This window comes from Schizosaccharomyces cryophilus, assembly GCF_000004155.1.
Source record: "Schizosaccharomyces cryophilus OY26 unplaced genomic scaffold supercont4.5, whole genome shotgun sequence".
NCBI lineage: Eukaryota > Fungi > Ascomycota > Schizosaccharomycetes > Schizosaccharomycetales > Schizosaccharomycetaceae > Schizosaccharomyces > Schizosaccharomyces cryophilus.
In genome coordinates this window covers 140,341-158,742 of record NW_013185628.1, presented here as the reverse complement: position 1 = coordinate 158,742, position 18,402 = coordinate 140,341, and the positions used below count along the sequence as shown (strand labels likewise).

At 37.3% G+C, this 18,402-nt stretch overlaps 6 protein-coding genes across 6 annotated transcripts; 1 reads left to right on the top strand and 5 right to left on the bottom strand.

The window, feature by feature from the left end:
* Positions 1 to 213: 213 nt before the first annotated feature.
* On the bottom strand, positions 214 to 3,088 carry SPOG_00825 (CAMK/CAMK1 protein kinase Srk1). Its single transcript, XM_013169001.1, has 2 exons — positions 2,949 to 3,088; positions 214 to 2,594 (listed from the first exon to the last, which is right to left on the bottom strand). Exon 2 carries the CDS (start codon positions 2,329 to 2,331, stop codon positions 904 to 906), a length of 1,428 nt encoding a protein of 475 aa, XP_013024455.1. The 5' UTR covers positions 2,332 to 2,594; positions 2,949 to 3,088; the 3' UTR covers positions 214 to 903.
* Positions 3,089 to 3,913: 825 nt separating this feature from the next.
* Positions 3,914 to 7,516, bottom strand: SPOG_00826 (karyopherin Kap113). Its single transcript, XM_013169002.1, has 8 exons — positions 7,243 to 7,516; positions 6,142 to 7,171; positions 5,402 to 6,094; positions 4,904 to 5,362; positions 4,728 to 4,862; positions 4,526 to 4,683; positions 4,381 to 4,468; positions 3,914 to 4,341 (listed from the first exon to the last, which is right to left on the bottom strand). The coding sequence occupies exons 1-8, from the start codon at positions 7,467 to 7,469 to the stop codon at positions 4,180 to 4,182; spliced, it is 2,952 nt and encodes a 983-aa protein (XP_013024456.1). The 5' UTR covers positions 7,470 to 7,516; the 3' UTR covers positions 3,914 to 4,179.
* Positions 7,517 to 8,824: 1,308 nt separating this feature from the next.
* SPOG_00827 (leukotriene A-4 hydrolase) lies at positions 8,825 to 11,071 on the top strand. Its single transcript, XM_013169003.1, has 2 exons — positions 8,825 to 10,727; positions 10,802 to 11,071. Exons 1-2 carry the CDS (start codon positions 9,016 to 9,018, stop codon positions 10,929 to 10,931), a joined length of 1,842 nt encoding a protein of 613 aa, XP_013024457.1. The 5' UTR covers positions 8,825 to 9,015; the 3' UTR covers positions 10,932 to 11,071.
* SPOG_00828 (UTP-glucose-1-phosphate uridylyltransferase) lies at positions 11,015 to 12,853 on the bottom strand. The gene has a single exon (XM_013169004.1). The coding sequence runs from the start codon at positions 12,767 to 12,769 to the stop codon at positions 11,252 to 11,254; it is 1,518 nt and encodes a 505-aa protein (XP_013024458.1). The 5' UTR covers positions 12,770 to 12,853; the 3' UTR covers positions 11,015 to 11,251.
* A 1,077-nt stretch (positions 12,854 to 13,930) lies between these two features.
* SPOG_00829 (Trp-like ion channel) lies at positions 13,931 to 16,350 on the bottom strand (the record flags this gene model as incomplete). The annotated part of the gene is made up of 2 exons (XM_013169005.1): positions 13,931 to 16,272; positions 16,332 to 16,350. 2 exons carry the CDS (start codon positions 16,348 to 16,350, stop codon positions 13,931 to 13,933), a joined length of 2,361 nt encoding a protein of 786 aa, XP_013024459.1.
* A 529-nt stretch (positions 16,351 to 16,879) lies between these two features.
* Positions 16,880 to 18,263, bottom strand: SPOG_00830 (uncharacterized protein). Its single transcript, XM_013169006.1, has one exon. It carries the CDS (start codon positions 18,097 to 18,099, stop codon positions 17,005 to 17,007), a length of 1,095 nt encoding a protein of 364 aa, XP_013024460.1. The 5' UTR covers positions 18,100 to 18,263; the 3' UTR covers positions 16,880 to 17,004.
* Between the last annotated feature and the right edge of the window lie 139 nt (positions 18,264 to 18,402).

Sequence of the window (18,402 nt, the reverse complement as noted above, 5' to 3'; positions counted from 1 at the left end):
TTTCATTCAGCATTCATCTCATTTCAAGCTGTTTATTGAAAAGCGTATTGCTTATAAAAGTAACAAGGCCTATGTAATGTATTCTTTTGTGTAATATTCGCTTATAAGAGTTCTGATTAACCGATCAACATACAGTGCTTTTTCTCCGTGGCCTTACTGGATTTTATTGATCCAAAATTCGTGCCCAAAGAAGTATCAATTTTATCAAATATTACTTGCTATAATAACACTAACGAGTATGCTGTTTTACGATGCCACCTAAACAAAGACCAAAATAAACGTGAAAATACAATCAATTGGTACAAACTCTTGAGTAATATCGTAGTTTTTTCCCTTTTGGTTTTTTTTTTTTTTTACACTAGAAAGTACACCATAAAAGGGTTAAAGAAAAATATTTCCCTATTCGTAAAAAATAAACATATCCTCTTAGATCACAGCAAAACTGATTCAACTTCATTGCCTTAAATTTCCAATCATTATGCCGAATCGTAAAGTATTTTTTAAAGGAAATCGCCTAAACTTATCGTGTCCATACATTTAAACCCTTACTTCAGCCGAGAATTTATAAATTATGATCTTTTGCAATTAAACTGTTATAAATAGATTTTTGCATTGGATATATTAACAAAAAGGATTTTTGGTCATCAGCGGATTATTTAATGGTCGTCGCAACTTCTTTTTTGGGAGGTCATATTTAAAAACAAAAAAAGAACAAATAGAACACCAATGAACACCACAGCATTAATAACTTTTCACATCAAGTACGCCAGCCTAAAATAAAGATTTAATCATTAAAAAAAAACGAAAGAATAAATAGTGCGAGGGAAAAAAATTTATTTTACTGCACACGTTTCATACGTCAAATGATTAAAGGACGGCATCCTGATATATATACAGTAAAACTTATATATGGCGGTTGGAAGTTCTCGGTTTATGTCTTCGGTTATACAGGGTAGCATTAGAAAGATTTAATTGGAATCCTTTAAATCCATTCTCACGCGGTTTTCGTTGAGGTGACAGATTTGGCGATCGTGTGTGTGGAGAATTTGCAATATTAATTCGTTTTAAGGCGTGCTCAACATTAGAAGTGCTAGAATCATACTCACCTTCTTCCTCTATTAATTCATTCATATTGTCGTAAAAGTTCATCATTCCTTGATTACCACGGAAGCCACGCTTCCGCAATCTTTCTTGCTCCATTCGGTGAGCGGCATACGAGATGTTAAATACCTCACGTAAAGAATTGACACCTGGTGTGCGAGCGGAGGGTATCCCATCATCAGAAAACGCGGGAACATCGTAAGCAAATGGACTTTCATTATTCATAGGAGGAGCATCACTGGCAGGGAACGTGGGCTCTTCTGATTGAGTAATCCAAGGATGTGCTAAAAACTGATGAATATCATAGCGGGTATCCGGATTTACAGTTAACAGATGACTAACCAAGTCCTTGGCACTCTTCGAAATATCATCCCACCATGGAGACAAAAAGGTGTATTCACCATGGGCAACTTTGTTAGTAAGAGAAGAAATGCTTTCATCGTAAAAAGGTGGGAATCCACAAAGAATAGTGTATAGAACACAGCCTAACGCCCACATATCCACGCCTTTGGAATACTTTCCATCACGAACAATTTCAGGAGCAGTATATCCCATTGTACCGCAGGGGGTCTGGGTTTGAGAATCCCAGATAACCTTACTGAGCCCGAAATCAGCTAAACGGATTCGACCAATAGTTCCACCACCAACTCCGGGGCGAAATTCACCCTCATCTGCCTTATCAGGATCATCACCAGCACGGAACTTTCTTACTTTTGAAGGGATAAAATCAATGGGGTCGAAAAGCAAGTTCTCCGGCTTAATATCGCGATGTACCATACCACAGTCTTCATGAAGATAGCGGATAGCATGCGCAGTCTGTATGATAACATGACGGGCCAACTCTTCTGAAAAGTACGTTAAACGAACAATTTGATGAAAAAGTTCACCTCCTTCAGCTAATTCAAGTATAAGGAAAAAGTACTCGGGAGTCTGAAAAAAATCCAAAAGTTGAATGATGTTTGGATGTCGAACTCGACGCATCAGCTGGATTTCTTTTAAAATGTTATGAGATTCGACGCCTTGACGACGGCCCGGATTATTAGGATCAATTGGATGAGCCCTTTGAACGACTTTGACGGCTACTTTTTCGCCGGTGGTATTGTGAATGGCTTTATAGACGTTGCTAAATGCACCATCTCCTGTTTTCGATAACAAGGTATAGTTTTCTAAACCTTTATAAATAGGGAATTGCTGTCCAGAAGATTCGTCAGCAATAGCCTTGGCCACCATAGCTTGGATAGCGCGCTCATACTCAGCATTGGTCTTTTCTTTTTTTTAGGGTCAACGTGGAAAGAGGGACTAATATTTTCATCAAAATGAGCCCTACGCGTTGCAAACTTCGACTCTGGTTTACCGGAATCCTTCATGACGCTTGGCAAACCGGTTGTATATTCATTGGAATCTAAAGCTCTACCTTTTTTACCAGCGACAGGAGTGTTCATTTCCTGGGAATCGAAATTTTCTCCTGAGTCGCCCGATGTGTAAAATGGGTTCTACAGGTCAATAGTTAGTAAAAAAAAAAATAATATATATATATATATATATAACAGAAAGAGAAGCAAGATGGCCAGTCTGGCAAGAAATGAACGCATTCGAGATTGGAATCAATCATCTCCAGAAAGAAGTTAAAATATTGTCATACATGTGTAAATCCTGTTTCCTATTAAGTACAAATCATCCGTTCAATACAAGATGCTACAGATTGAATAGCCAGGTAACGATATAAAGAAATGTGCGAAACACTGTCCCACATTATGCTCTTTCGATTTTTGCAATCACTCTCGAAAGCCCGTGATGTTCAAGCCAAGACTGCAACTTCCTATTACCATATAACTACTAAAACATACTTTCCCAAATATCATTTAATCACGAAAAACTCAAACCAGAAATTCTCTGTTTCGTCTTCTATTCAGCGTTTTTCTTATTCTTCTGCGTTTCTTTCTTTTCTTTCAGGGAATCGTGAGTTACGCGCAAAGATGAACATAAATATGCGGCTTCCTTGCTTTTGACGTTCACATACTACGTCATAATGAATAGAGTTGTGCGCTAAGCTTCGGTAAGATTTCGTTTGACGTAAAAATGAACAAAAAAGACGTACAAGGGACATTCTAGTAACAGGATTAAAACAAAAGTTTGTTAGTAAATAAATCAGGATAAGGCTTATTGAAGGAAACAGTATGTAAATTTAGGAATTTCTTTAGTTCTTCCACTATTAGAACGGCTTTTATTTATTTATTTGAAATGTATTTTGCACTTTTTAGAGATATGAAATCGTGGCCTCGGTGATTTTTGCAATGGATCGCAAAAGAAAACGTCAATAACGACATTACATTCAGTAGAACGAACTAGTAGATTCCTTTTCAGGCTGGCCTTTCTGAGTTAGCAGTTTTATCGATTGCATTGGAATTCTTGTCACTTTACTTTTATTTATTTATTTCTTTGACGATTGATTTCATAAAAATGTCAGCGTTGACATCTTCCCCAAGCTTAGTGGATATTTTAACACGTTTATTTTTATTCTAAAAATAGTTTTTTATTCCGAAATTCTGATGATTTTACGCCTACTGCAACCATAGAAATAATTTCTCAAATCCCAAATGGATTCTTTGGTTTCGTTTCGTTTGAATCAATTTCCACCATGTCTAAACAAGACATAATAGTGTTCCTTCGAAAAGAGGAATTATAATATAGTTATGTGGACAGAATCTTATTTCTATTATATAGTTTGTCATAATGAATGCTGTATTTTAACAGGGTTTGCAACTATAAACAAATACAATTTAGGTTATTTCCCTTTTCATTTATTTGCATGGTTCCAATCGTTATATTTTTTAGTAATGATTCATTCCATTCGGAAATCTCTTTACTTTAATGAATCCTCAGGAAAACCAAAGTCGTTGTTGGCCCTATCCTTTGTGTGTTTATTTTACATACTTCTGACTTTTTTTTTTTTTTTTTTTTTTTTCTTTCCTTACAATGTAATGTCAAAGTTCACGATCAAAAATCAAAAAAGTAACGCTTTCCACTTTTTTATTCCTATCCTGTCTAATATTTTGTATTTCACATTTGTTTTTACTTTTATAACATGGAGTTGATTTGATCCAAAAGAGCAGGATCCACCATGGATAAGTAACTTTTTTCAAATAATTCTGGTCCTCCATTCTTTTCTTGACACTCGAAGAAGGTGGACACAAAAAAGGCTTTTGACTGCACACTGTGAACAGGATCTCTGGCCAAAACCTAAACTCTGTTAGCCATCATTATTTTGATATTCCTTACCATTTTACGCCGGCTCATCTCCTCTGAGCTCTCGTCCAAGTAGAATCCAACTGTGGAATAATCTTCATTTTTATAGTAGATAGGTGCGCTGCTTGTTAGCTTTCTCAGTCTAAATCTTGCATAACGAAATAACATATATACTTACTCTCCCTGTTCGTCTTCCTCAACCTCGCTTAAAACACTAAACCAAAGATGCATGATTGGACTCAAGGCCTCCAACACTTCTTCAGCATTCGTACGCAGCAAGGAGGTAATTGCAAGCGCTGTCAGCTTCCTGTCTTTAGCATGCGTAATATAATCAAACTAGTAAGTTCATTAGTTATTTGTTTGCCCACCTTTTTTCATACCAATGAAATCCAGTTTTGCAACAGCATATACACACTTAGCCTGTGTACCAAACACGTGTTTATTATAAAGTTTGGAAATGATAGGCCAATTCGAGATAACAGCAATGAATACTGTACAAGTGTTTGAGCATGTTTCTATATGACGTTAGTAATTTTGATCCTATTCAAATGCATACCTCTGAGCTTATGATGGATTTCGACAAAACAGGAAGCAAAGTAGAGCGGTTCAGGGATTCCTGAAGAGAATCTTTAACATTCACTTCAAATATTAAACTAAGTGTTTTACATAGAGCTAAAAGCGTATCGTTTTTCACGTCATTCAAAAGGCTCGTCAACCTTTCTAGAACCTCAAATGAATAATTGTCGATGATGACTCCGCTTTCAAGTAAGAGATAGCTATTCAAAATCATCAAGGTAAAAGGAAGGGATGATGTAGCTTGAGAAAGCTGATGTAACAAATGTGGAATGAGTAGCGTAAACTCTTCAGGAAGCTCTTGAACATACTGAAGAAAACAACTCCAAAGCTCCATCGCATCTGCTTCGTACATAACGATTTCAGGAGACTCGGGATTCACGCAATAGTTGATAATCATAGCTAGCATTCGGGAAAACTGTATCGATTTATGTTTAATTGCCTAAATAAGGTTAGAAAAATAACAGATCATTATACATACAATCACGAATTGAGTCAAGACTCCCAAAATTCTTGTTCGAAGTATAGGCTCACTAGCCCATTCATTCCATAACTGGCCTAAAAGAGAAGCAGTCATTTCTTCCAGAGGAGCTATGTTAGTTCCAGCTCGAGAAAGTAGCGTGCCAAGTAAAGTTAACGTTGAGGTTTTTCCTTCCAAAGTTTGAAACTCGTTTATGGATGATAAAACACTGTAAAAAAGATCATTCTTGACATTCAGAAAATCGCTTTCTGAAAACGACCAATCATCCAAGACAGCTCGCAAAGAATCTATAGATGTGAGCCGTACAACAGAGTCATTACAGGGATCATTTCGATTGAGTAATAGCGCGTAAATGTGATATATGAACCCCATCAATGGCCCATCAGAGGGTAGGTAGTCTATCCATTGAGACAAAAAGATAGATATCCTTCTTCTTAAGATGCGAGCAACTCCACCATTGGTAATTTTCGCCAAATTGGGGATAGCTGCCTTTTTCAACCAGTCAGCAAACGGAAACATACCCTTCAAATGAGGTGCACCAGTACCAATAGAGCATAAAAGAGCATCTTGCTGGATGGACTCTTCCAATGTAGATGGGCAATGAAAAACCGATTCTAGCATACTTTCAAACTGATGGGAATAAAACTCCCCGAAATGGTCAAATAGGCATTTCAATAAGTTTTCAGAGCAAGGCTACATATGTTAGTATAAATTTCACCAATTTAATAAGCATGACTTACCCGAATGTTATAGTCGGCGTCGTGGGTGGATTGATCAAGGACCCATTGTTCAGGATCTTCTGACCATTCCTCAAAGTCGGATTCAGAAAGAACAAGCAATTTTGTAATAATGAATTGCAGAAGCAAGAAATGTCTATCATTTAAAAAGAATGATTGACGAATTTTTTCGCATTGTTCAGGATGAGAAGATTTTGTATCCTCAATTTCTCTCAAAATAGTAATGAATACTCTCAAACTCATTAGAGAAAGCTTTTCTAAGTCTTTCATTGTCTCAGGGAAATCGGAAGAAGCCAAAAAAAGCTTGTCGACCTGTAACAGCCATGACATATGGACGGAAATATAGTCAATGGTAGACGGGAAGACTGTCAAACATGGAGAATATGAAGCAAAATCAAAAAATAACTTGTTGAAAAGATAACCATGGGCAAACAATAGCTCAGAGATACGGTCATCAATCTGCGATGATGAAGGCGACATGTAGAGATTGGAAAGTAAGTTCAAGACTTTTTGTTGAGAAACTGCTCCAAAAGAAAGCATCTCTCTACTGAATTCACTATCACTAGGGTTTGGTACACCGAAAATAACCAATCTTCTACATGTCTTGAGGACATAGCGTGAAATCTGCATAGAGTAATACATTGCTTCCGACGAATGGGTAGACGAAGTTTCAAGCGAATGAATCCATTGGGAAAGATGCCAATCCAAAATTGGTTGTAAAGTCAAAAGAAGATGGGGAGTTACCTCATAAAATGTTTTCCTAGCTTGAAGCAACCGGTTTCCAGCCATGGCTTTGACTATATGGTGTAAGGTTATAAGTAATCGCAATGCTAAATGGGGTTGTTGGGCATCAAAGTTTTGATGAAGGCTAGAAATTAGCTCCTGAAACAGCGAAGGCCATTCCGTTGGGTAATCTTGGCGAGCTATTCTGGATAAGACCAAAGCATTTTGAACAACAAGTTGGTCTTCTGAGTGTATAGACCCAGCTAGAGCATTATTTCGAAAGAAATCCCTTTCTCCAGACAACAGAGATCTGTTGGAATAGTTAGTGTTTGCTACGCAAGGTTAAAAGAGCAACAACGTTGTGTCCAAAATCCAACTTACGACTTTGTATTTTTTCTCCAAATAACGTCAATAGAGTTTCTAATTTGAATGATGGCAAGCCACCGCAAACTGACATCGTTTTGTTTATCTAAAAAAATACTGTACAATTTGGCAAAGAAGCCAGGTTCTTTCTTCCATTCTTGAAGATACGTCTCTGCATCTTTCACAGCGGCGGGATCTTGGCTGGCTGCTCGTTTTAATTGATATAGCACAGGATCTATTTCCATGAGAAACAGAAAACGAAACCAAGAGCTGTTGATTGTAACATTCTAAAGAAACTGAACTGGTCCCTAATAGTGTCACAGTCGGTTACTTCGTTAAGATGAACAAAAATACAAATTGTTATAGGTAACGAATATTATATAATATTCATAAGCTTAAAGAACTGTCGCATACTACGAAGTAGGCAAACATTAAAAAACGTGATAAGGAATTATAAAAACAAAGAAGAAGATTACGTTTACAAGGTTAGAAAAACCATATTTACTCATTAGTCTATAGTTAGGATTTTCAGACTGGAATATTCCACTGTACAGGCTAAATAAGATTGCCTTCAAAGCATTTTACGCACTTAACCATATCCCTGAACATTAATAACTTCTATACTCGTAGTAAAACTAAAACGATAACATTTTAATTGTTTATTCCGCTCGATATACATTCTTGAGCGGCTTGAGGTTTCTACCATGACGACCGGTCTCTAGAGGAAGCTTTAATATTATTAAATATTACCTCAATATATAAGACTAAAGCATTTGATATAATGATGTTACCTGGGTCTAAATAATACGAACGATGAAAATGGATTTCAAAGATCGTTATTCATGATGCTTTTCATATTGTAGAAGAGAATGATTAAAATTAAGATAATCATTTCCATTACACTCTTCGGTCCTTAAGATTTTTTTGAAAAAGCCAATTCATCCTTAAGAATCATGGTCCTACTCAACCAGGCCTTCGTTTCATCATACATAGTAACGAAAAGCCCAAAGGAAAATTCTGAATTGCAATTACAATCACCTATTCCTTATTCGAATTTCAATTACATGAATGATTTTTTGTATTATCCCCGTGACAGGATCAAAACAAAAAAAAAATAAAATATCATTATAGTAAATTGGAGAAATTAAACAAACAGAAAGGAATCCAAAAAACATGCACCTTTATTTACAGCATAGTAGTAAAAACGAAACAAGGGAAGGCATAAAGAAAAAGTGTCTCCAGCACAATATATGAAAATTTACTTGACATCCGATTAGAAAACGAATGAATTACTTAGAGCCCAACAGCACTTATTTTCAGCAGCAATTTTTTAAATGACTGCTTCATCTTTTAAGTTTGTTTACATGTTTGCAAACTGCGGTTTAATAAGCATTAAAAAAAAGAGAAGGAAAGACATGATACATGAATTGCTCTACAAGAACAACGAAATTCATCAAGAGCTTAGAATTTTAGTTCAATAGACAAATGCATGTGTTTTACTTCTTTTTCTTATAGACATACTTTGTTGTTTTCCGCATATTCTTTGTTTTCTTTATATAGAATAAAGACATTGCAACAGGTCGTTAATTCCTTACTTCACCCGGCATGTGACCTCCTCGTCTTTCCACTAAACATAAACAAATTATTCTTCATCTAAAAGAATAGAGGGTAGTTAAATTTTGAGTTTTTAAAACCATAGATTGATTTTCGGTAGCTCATTGTACGTTGCAAGGACTTTCTCTTTGTATTTCTGGTTTTTAGATTCGTTTATAGCGAACACGTGTTTGGACAATGAAGATTTCTTTGGATCCTTCCACTCAATCCAATTATTATGATGTTGCTATTCAACATTTACTGTTAGATGCTGAAATCGACTTTGACAAAGAACTTCTTTTTGGTGCTGTCGAGTACAAAATTCAAGCTGCACGAATTTCTCAACCACTGTCCCATATTATTTTAGACACATCCTACCTGGATGTTAAGGACGTATCCTTAGATGGTACACCTGTTCCTTTTCGTATCGATGAACGCCATGACTTTTTAGGATGTGCCCTTCATATCATTCCTCCAGAGCCAATCCCAGCCGTGAATGTTGCAACTTTACGTATTAATTATTCTACTACTAAGGAATGTACAGCGATTCAGTTTCTGGAGCCTAAACAGACCATTGGAGGAAATGCTCCCTATATGTTTTCTCAATGTCAGGCCATTCACGCTCGTTCTATGCTACCTTGCCAAGACACTCCTTCTGTAAAAGTTCCCTGTACCTTCCACATACGTTCTAAACTTCCCGTCATTGCATCTGGTATTCCCTGTGGTACCCGTGATTTCCGCAACGATTCTCTCGTATACATGTTTAAACAACCTCTTGGTATTCCTTCTTACTTAATTTCCATCTTAAGTGGTGACCTCGCTTCTTCTTCCGTTGGCCCTCGTTCAACTGTGTATACCGAGCCTGACAACATTGTTGCTTGTAAGTTTGAGTTTGAACATGACATGGAGAAGTTCATGAAGGCTGCTGAATCTCTTACTACTCCTTACGCATGGACGCGTTATGACTTCGTTGTCCTTCCTCCTTCTTTTCCTTATGGAGGCATGGAAAACCCCAATGCGACATTTGCTACTCCCACTCTTATCGCTGGAGACCGTTCTAACGTCTCTGTCATTGCTCACGAACTTGCTCATTCTTGGAGTGGTAACCTTGTTACCAATGAGTCTTGGCAATGTTTCTGGCTTAATGAAGGTATGACTGTATTTTTAGAGAGAAAAATTATTGGCCGCGTTCAGGGAGAACAACATCGCCAGTTCGATGCCATTATCGGTTGGGGTGAATTGAAAGAAGCTGTAGAACTTTTCGGTAAAGACCATGAATTTACCAAGCTTATCGTAGACCTCAACGGAAAGGATCCCGATGATGCCTTCTCAACTATTCCGTACGAAAAAGGTTTCAATTTCCTATATGAAATCGAGCGGGTTGTCGGTGGTCCCACTGCTTTTGAGCCTTTCTTGTCTTTCTATTTTAGGAAATTTGCCAACTCTACTGTCAACGAAACAAAGTTTAAGAACGCTGTTTATGAATTCTTTAAGCCTTTGGGTCTCTCTGATGCTCTTGATTCCATCGATTGGGATGCGTGGTATTATGCACCTGGCATGCCCCCTGTAACGCCCAAATTTGATACTACATTAGCTGACAACTGTTACAAACTTGCCGATGTGTGGGTTAGCAGCGCTAAATCTTCTCAAGATCCAAATAGATTTAAGAAAGATGATATAGAAGGTTGGTCAGCTGGTCAGCTTTCTCTTTTCCTTGATGTTCTTTTTGAGGCAGACGCCTTCCCACATAATTATATAGCAGCCATGGATTCTGCTTATTCCTTCTCCAGTTCTAGAAATGCTGAAATTTCTTTCCGCTACTTTAAGCTTGTCCTCAAGAGCGAATACCGCCCTCTCTACGACCTTGTCGTTGAGCAGGTGGGCAAGGTTGGTCGTATGAAATTTGTCCGGTATGTTCTTTCCTCTTTCCTTCTTTATTGGAAACATTAATGATTTTTACTTTTTTTATTAACATCTTTTTTAGCCCTACTTACCGTTTGTTAAACCAAGCTGATCGTGAATTGGCTGTGAAGACATTTAGAAAATATAGCGGTTTTTACCATAAGATTTGCGCCGGCCTTGTGAAGAAGGATTTAGGTATTAGCGAAAACTAAAACATCTCCCAAGTTTAAATATCTACGATTCAGTACATCTCTCTACTTAGTCTAATTACTATTTACAAAGATAATTTTACATATTTGACTAGACACATTTTTAGATTACATGAAATAAGAATAAATTGAACACTTCTAAGTATTTCTGTGAGCAAATCGTAGAAAGAACGTAAAGAAATCATATATCGTCATCTTCTTGCTAACGTAGTGAACAACAGTAATTTACAATAGAACTAAAGGAAAACTTCATGACAAAAGCTAATCATAAACATGAAAATCCATGCAAGCAATGACTTAATGCAAATAAGGAAAAAAGAACTTTAATGTTCAAGGATGTTGAGGTTACCCGTAATAACACAGTTTTCAAGGACAGAACCATTAGGAATATCGATAGTATTAGCGTCACTAGCAACAATAATAACAGTACCCTTAAGAGTAACATTACGGCCAATGTTAACATTACCAGTGATCGTAAGATGATCTAATTCCAAAATCTTAGGAATGCTAGGAATATGGGAGGTGAAATCAGCAACCTTCTTGAAGTGAGTACCCAACTTAACAAGAGGAGCAGAGCCACCGAAACGACGAGGGTTCATGTCCAATTGACCATGGTTAATAGAATAGAGATCAGACTTGACAAGGAGCAGGTCAGAGCAAGTCTTAACAGGCAAGAAACGTCTTCTAGGTACGTTAACACCATGAGCGTTCTTGAAGTGACGAATGGCAGCACCAGCAGCAGTTTCCAATTGAATAATGTTGATATTTTCGCCCTTGTGCTTAATAGTCTTGTTGTTAGGAATGATTTCCATTGAAAGCTCATGGTTTTGAACGACACGCTTGACGGAAGGAAGGTGGAACCAGAGATTGTTGGTATTGAAGTACTTAAACTTCTTAATGGACTTGAATTCCTCTACATGTTGAGAAGGAACTTGGGCAATTTCAAGCAAACGAACGTTACCATCATAGTCAATCAATGTACCACCCTTAACGTCAGCCTTGGTTTTGTTGGTCAATTCCATAATATATTCGGCCTTCGTTTCAACCATGTGGTTAAGGATGTTCAAATCCACGACGGCACCTAAGTTGTCGATGTTGCTGACAAACAAGTATTCCTTACCTTCAGCAAGAAGCTTGTCAATAATACCGCTGTTTGTAAGTGCTTCAAAAACATCACCATGACCAGGAGGGTACCATTGGTCGATGGGAGAATCAAATGAGTCAGCAACGGGAAGCAAAGTCTCTTTGTGAACACGAGGGAAACGAGATTGGTTGAAAGTCAAGATATCAATCTTATGTGCTTCATATTTCTTAATGAGTTTAGCGGTAGCCTCATCAGTGTTGAAAGAGTTCATCAAGACAAAAGGGACATTCACATTATATTTTCTATTCAAGTGCTCAATTTGACGAACGGACAAATCCAAGAAGCTGTTTCCTTCACGAACTTCAATGATAGACTTGGGACCAACGCAGCCCATCGTAGTACCCAAACCACCGTTTAACTTTAAGACAGCCAGCTTGTTCAAGTAGTCACGAGTAAGAGTAGTATCACTCAAGGTGTCATATTCAACGACTTGCTCAGGTTTAGGAGATTTGACCAAATCCCAGTCAATCTCAGTACCCTTAGCATTCTCTTGCAAGTAGCGGTTGAACAAGCTAAAGAAGTTGTCCATCTCCTTCTTGAAAGCATTCTTAGTTTCAGGATCTTTGACAGTTCCAGTAAGATGATTCAACTCATTTTTCATAGTACTAGCAGCAATACTAGTAGCAGTAGTGTCAAAAGCAAAGGCGGATTGAGACTTGCTGTGCTGGCGGCCAAGAGGACGAGAGGGAAGCTCCATTTTGCTAACTTTGTTCTTTAATGAACGGTCTAAAACGATGGATAACAAGTGAGTGAACCGGTAATGGTAGAGGCTAAGTTTATGTGTGGCTGCACTTATATAAACATTTGTCTGACATCAGGGTTAGGTAACACTGGTAACAGATGTTACGATGACATTCTATTTGAGGACGGTCCGGGTGACATAGACCAGCAAAATAAGCAATAAATAAAATAATAAATAAATAATGTAAGTCTATAATTTTAATGCAGCAATAAAAAGATTCTGTTGTTATTGTTTATATCCTTCAATAAATTCTTTATGTCTCGTAAAAAGGTTCTGGAAGGTACCGTTGGCATAGAAACATTTGTTACCTTATGACTCTTGTTGAAGGACTCCACCACAGCAACCACTGACATTTATTTATACACAAATGGCCAGCCATGTAAACAAATACGTGATTTGCAAGAATGACCATATTCGATAGGGGACAACCTTTGTGAATGTATGTAAAAATAGGAAAACCTTGAATAGTAAAAAATTAAACGGTTTAGCATTTATAGGCTGATTCAAAATTTGTACATTTGAAACCACTTTCACCATTGACGGCTCTTATGAGGAGGTTTTGGAAATGATTTTCGTTTTTCTTTTAGACTTTCGTACAAAACATATTTCATTGGAACTTTCATTTCATTTGCTAGGTGTGAAGAAAAAAAATTAAAGTCCTTAAAGAAGTTTTGATTATAGGAACCCAGGGTGGATATACAATACATTGCGTTGCATCTACAGGAAAAACTCAACAGAAGAAAAGTATAAAACAAAATAAATAATTCACAAGGAAATAAATAAAAGATCCTTAAAACGATTGTAAAGAACGGACCACTCATATTAACCTTAAACCGTAAAGGCATTAAATCAAGAAAAGCCGAATAAAGGAAAAGAAAATGATTACTTGTGAGGTCTCGGGAATGTTCGGGCAAAAGAAAATACAGCTGAGGTAATATATAAACAATGGATGAAGGAAAAATATAGCAATGACTGGCATGTCTAAGAAAAAGAAATAAGTACAGCATCAAAAAAAATAGTAAAAATAGCGTCCGTCCCCAGGAACCAAACGTATTTAACTAAGGAAAGAAAGGAGCACAAATGTTTCAAGTCCTTTATGTAAATTTAGCGTCTATTTTAACTTTGGGATTCTGTGGAAGAAGTCATTTTGTTTTCTTCACTTTCTTGTTCATCAAAAATTGTTGGTTGCTCAGGATTTGAGACCTGAGGTGGTCGCATCCGCCTTGCCGACCGAACAACAACGAATCCTTTTTCCTTGTTATTCTCTTTCTGCCGAAGTGGATCTCGAAGAGTTCGAAACACATTTTGAACTACGTGCCAAGTTCTAGCTAACCTACCTTGTGGTATAGGGTCGGCTAAGTCAGGTCTACTATGATTCATACGCATCGATAACTGAGATAACGACTCAACGTCAGCATCAACCTGAGGATGGTACACATCGGCTTCGCGAACGGCATAATTCGTGTCATGCGCAAAGAGACTTGGCTTATCATTCAAAAAGTCTAACTGCAACGTGCGTAATTGATCCCTGTCTCTCTTTCGGACAGAAGTATTGACTTTCGGAGGGCGGTAGAATGAATACCCTCGGGTATCATTGAAAGGAGATAATGGCGAAATTGGTGACTCCATATTTACAGTACCAGCCTGACCCGGATTTTGAGGGTCATTATCCGTATTCAGCATTTCAATTCCGCTTGTTTGAATTGTCAAGCTAGGAAATTCGTGTTTAGATGTAGGAGAGATAAGACCAAGAGGGATGGAGTTACCAATGAATGAATGCGATGTTTTGTCAAGAGTCGAGTGTGCCATCAAACTATTTTCATACGGATTTTTTCGACGACGGCGTTTTAACTCATTAATACCAAAAACGCGAGCCCATCCAAAGGGTCTATCCAAGGGAACTCCTTTACGTTCACTATTAGCACCTAAGAGTCGTGCGGTGACTTCAAAAAATCGCTGACTTGATATTAAGAAAAATATGACATAGACAAGCGCATGTATGAAAAGAATTGTATAAGTCAATAGCTTATTTCTATTACTCAGAACATCACGTGCATGGACTAGAGGCATCATTAAAACAACTATAATCAGACGAATGATAGATAAATAGCAGCTTAATATGTTCATGTTCGTCTGAGGATAATGTGGGCGAAACACGGTATATGCGACTAGATTCGCTACTTCTAGAAGAAAATATATCGTAACTTGAGCTGACCCAGAAACTCCAAGGACACCAACAGTAATGCCACGTATAAATTGCACAATAACAGGAAACACCCAAAACATCAGCCTCTTCTCCCGATATGAATTATAAATAGACCCATAAAGGTGTAAATAAGTTTGGTCCTCAAAGAGCTTTGAAACTGGCTCGACAAATGACAAAAATAAGTATAAACATCCAGGGAAAAAAATACCAAAGAATATAAAAATGAGGACCGGTATAATTTCATAGCCACTTGGTTCAACCACAAATTGATAAGACATATACGATATAGTAGGAAAATAGGCTAAGAAATAAATTCGAATAAAAAAGCCACCGATAAAACTCCATGTATCCCAGCGCGTTTCAACGATTGTATCATGAAACATTTTTGACATAACCCACTTTAACAGAATTATCAAAAGAGCCAACAATAACGCTGCACCAATATACACTGCCACTACTATTAAATATGGGATCCAGCAAGATTGCCTGGTGCCTAAGGAATCAAGAAACGAAGCCATACCATAGCTATCCGGAACAAATTGGCTGTATGCAACATCATCGACGTTTGCTAAATCTGTATAATCTGCAAATTGATAGGTTGCATACTGAGAAAAGATAGGGAATCTAAAAAGAACGGTACTCCAAGACAGAGCAGCCATAAGATTAATATAAAACTTCGGAAATGCAACATTCAGTTGAGACGTAGATACAGCAAATTGCATATATCCAATAAAATCAGAAAACCCAAGCGCGGTTAGACGAAGAGCATCAGGATCCATACTAAAGTTGAACAATGCTCTAAAGGGATCAAGACTTCCAGTCCATGGATTGAGAAAGAGGGCGTAAACTATTGAAAAGGACACGAAAGCAAGACAAATCAACGAGGTATATGCGACTACAGGATAAAAGTAGCTAAGCACAATCGACAAGTCAAATGTGACGCAAGCTATCAAATTCCGCTCAGGAGTCCCGTCCACTATTATAAGTCTATTTGTAAGTGACGTGAGTTCATATTTGGAGTAATCGAGAACAGTTGATCCAAATGGAATGTCTATCATGAATGATACACTTCCGGCAGGCCAGGGACATTTGATGGGTACACCAAAGCTATGAACATCCATCACAGCGTCACAGAGCTTCGTGGATGTTTTTGTGACTAGCGAACCTAGGGCATACGTTTCAGAGTATATCGTCGCAGCATGGACGTTTTCACCAGAACCTCCAACTACTGTTATCTTTTCAGTAAGATTCCCTATCACTTGAATATAATAATGCCTATTTTGTCTGTCGAAGTGCTTTACCAGCGCGTACGGGGTAAAATAAGGGACATCATGCTTCCTATGACTAGGTAGACAATCTTGAAAATGTCCCAACGTTGGTGATCCTTCCGCAATTTGAAAAAACGAGCCAAAAAAGAGTAGTAACGAGATGAATAGTAGAAGCACTCGATAAGCCATTCTTATTGAATAGCAGACATTATTTTGAACTGTAATTTTCAACCCAATAAAGCAATTGCAAACGAATTTCGTGTCAATACTAGAATCACAAATGTATACTAGGCTTCTTTGTGCTTCAAACTATAGTGACTTTTCTGAAAAGGAGATGCAATTGCACCTAAAAAATCAAAAATTTTTTTTTACCACGACTAAAATTTATACAACAACTTGGTTTCAGTTAATCTTTCCTCTTTTCTTGCCTTTATTCAATAAATTCTGGGTTTTTGGGCTTACTGGAAGTAAGAGCAGGGTCATATAGTGTAGGTGGTACTTCTCAGTAAAAGAACATCGACTCCCTCATTACACCAGTAAGCCAGCTTTTCAATAAAAGGTAGAAAATACAATTTACCAGACAACACCATATAGAGCAACAGTAGAAAAAGTGTTTCAATAGATTAGAAATTCCTAAAATTATAATATCATTATCCATCATTAAACGAAAGAAACTAATTACATAACCCAAACATCGTAAAGATAAAGCGATAAAACTACACATAAGAAATGTTTCGTTCATCCAACCAGTGATTCAATGTACAAAAGTCAACAGGTACTCCATGACTTAATAAATCATTATGAAGTTGGAGAAAGGAAACTGAGGCATTTACAGTGTCCTTCTTTGAAAACTGTGCATACATCCTCTTTCCTTTAGGACTCTGAAAAAACCTAGTGATATTGGAAGAGTTCAGTATACTTGAATACTTTGGAGTGGTCAATCCATTGAACTCATCATCTTCATTTATAACCTCATCGGCAGGCGCTTCCAAGACTTCAAAAGAGTCACAAGATTCTTCACTCGCATCTGATGTGGGAAACTCCGACATTCCAAAATACGTACCACTTTTCTCCAAATCATAGGATTCCTTAATCCTTTTCAAAGTATGCTTGTTTTCATGCAACTGATATTCCACGTCCATAGTAGGGTGTCCGTAATACATGAGGTATCCGTGCTCATCAACGACTTGATTATGTAGGATTCGGGACGGATAGATCCATAGATATGGAGCTACTTTTTGCGGTAATTTGCTCTCGGAAAATTCACGTTCAGGGTTTTGATTCCCCGAAGCCCTAGAGAAGACAATTTTTTGATTCTTGGCACACAAAATTGCAATCCGTGGCTCAATTAATGTATTGCTTACTTTCGTCCTTATTGCACGCTCCAAGTCAATCCCTGACGAAGGTTTCAAAGGTATAATTGGTTTCTTTTTTGGGATAACGTGACCAAAGAAACCCAACGGCGATCTTATTCCCTTTCCAATGTTCTCCTTTCTTGTGTTTTTCTTGGGGCTGGGATGTAGCTCCTTGAATGACTTTTGCACCCGAGACGTTATGGTATTCCCGGAAATTTTGGATTTTCTTTCCTTGATTGGATTCCTTCCAATTTTAGAGAACTCCTCTACCATCTCCGACTCTTTGTTCACGAAGGAACGAAGCGTTTGCTGCCGCGGTCGACTATGCGACTTCATATAATATCGAAAGTTTTCCAACCTTTCAGTAAATAAAGAAATTGGGTCATTCTTCTCAGTACTTTGATCCTGTTCCAATTCATTCTTCCATTCGCTTTGCTGCGTCGTTGATTCATCCATATTCTTCTTCTATTTCAGGTTTTCTCGCTAATGACCCTATAATCTAGTCATCTCAAAAATTAAATTTAAATATAAGAAAAATTATTTCTTTTTTGACAATTTAATGCTCCTTTCTTATACCTTTTTGAAACTACTGCACTTAAATATGTATATATAAAATATTTGTGAATAGTTTATTTTGTCGCGTTAATTTTCGCTAGTAAACAAGTCATCGCAAGTTGGTAGTGCAAACAACCTTGAATGAGGATGATCTTTCAATGAAACAGAATATGAATTGAAAAGTTAATCTTATTAATATATTAT

Excerpts from the sequence above, each read along its gene's own strand:
- SPOG_00827 (XM_013169003.1), top strand. The coding sequence starts at position 9,016 with ATGAAGATTTCTTTGGATCCTTCCACTCAATCCAATTATTATGATGTT. Across the intron at positions 10,728-10,801 it reads GGTCGTATGAAATTTGTCCG|CCCTACTTACCGTTTGTTAA; the intron begins GTATGTTCTTTC and ends CATCTTTTTTAG.
- SPOG_00825 (XM_013169001.1), bottom strand. The coding sequence starts at position 2,331 with ATGGTGGCCAAGGCTATTGCTGACGAATCTTCTGGACAGCAATTCCCT.
- SPOG_00828 (XM_013169004.1), bottom strand. The coding sequence starts at position 12,769 with ATGGAGCTTCCCTCTCGTCCTCTTGGCCGCCAGCACAGCAAGTCTCAA.
- SPOG_00826 (XM_013169002.1), bottom strand. The coding sequence starts at position 7,469 with ATGGAAATAGATCCTGTGCTATATCAATTAAAACGAGCAGCCAGCCAA. Across the intron at positions 7,172-7,242 it reads TGGAGAAAAAATACAAAGTC|ATCTCTGTTGTCTGGAGAAA; the intron begins GTAAGTTGGATT and ends CTATTCCAACAG. Across the intron at positions 6,095-6,141 it reads ACGCCGACTATAACATTCGG|CCTTGCTCTGAAAACTTATT; the intron begins GTAAGTCATGCT and ends TAACATATGTAG.
- SPOG_00830 (XM_013169006.1), bottom strand. The coding sequence starts at position 18,099 with ATGGATGAATCAACGACGCAGCAAAGCGAATGGAAGAATGAATTGGAA.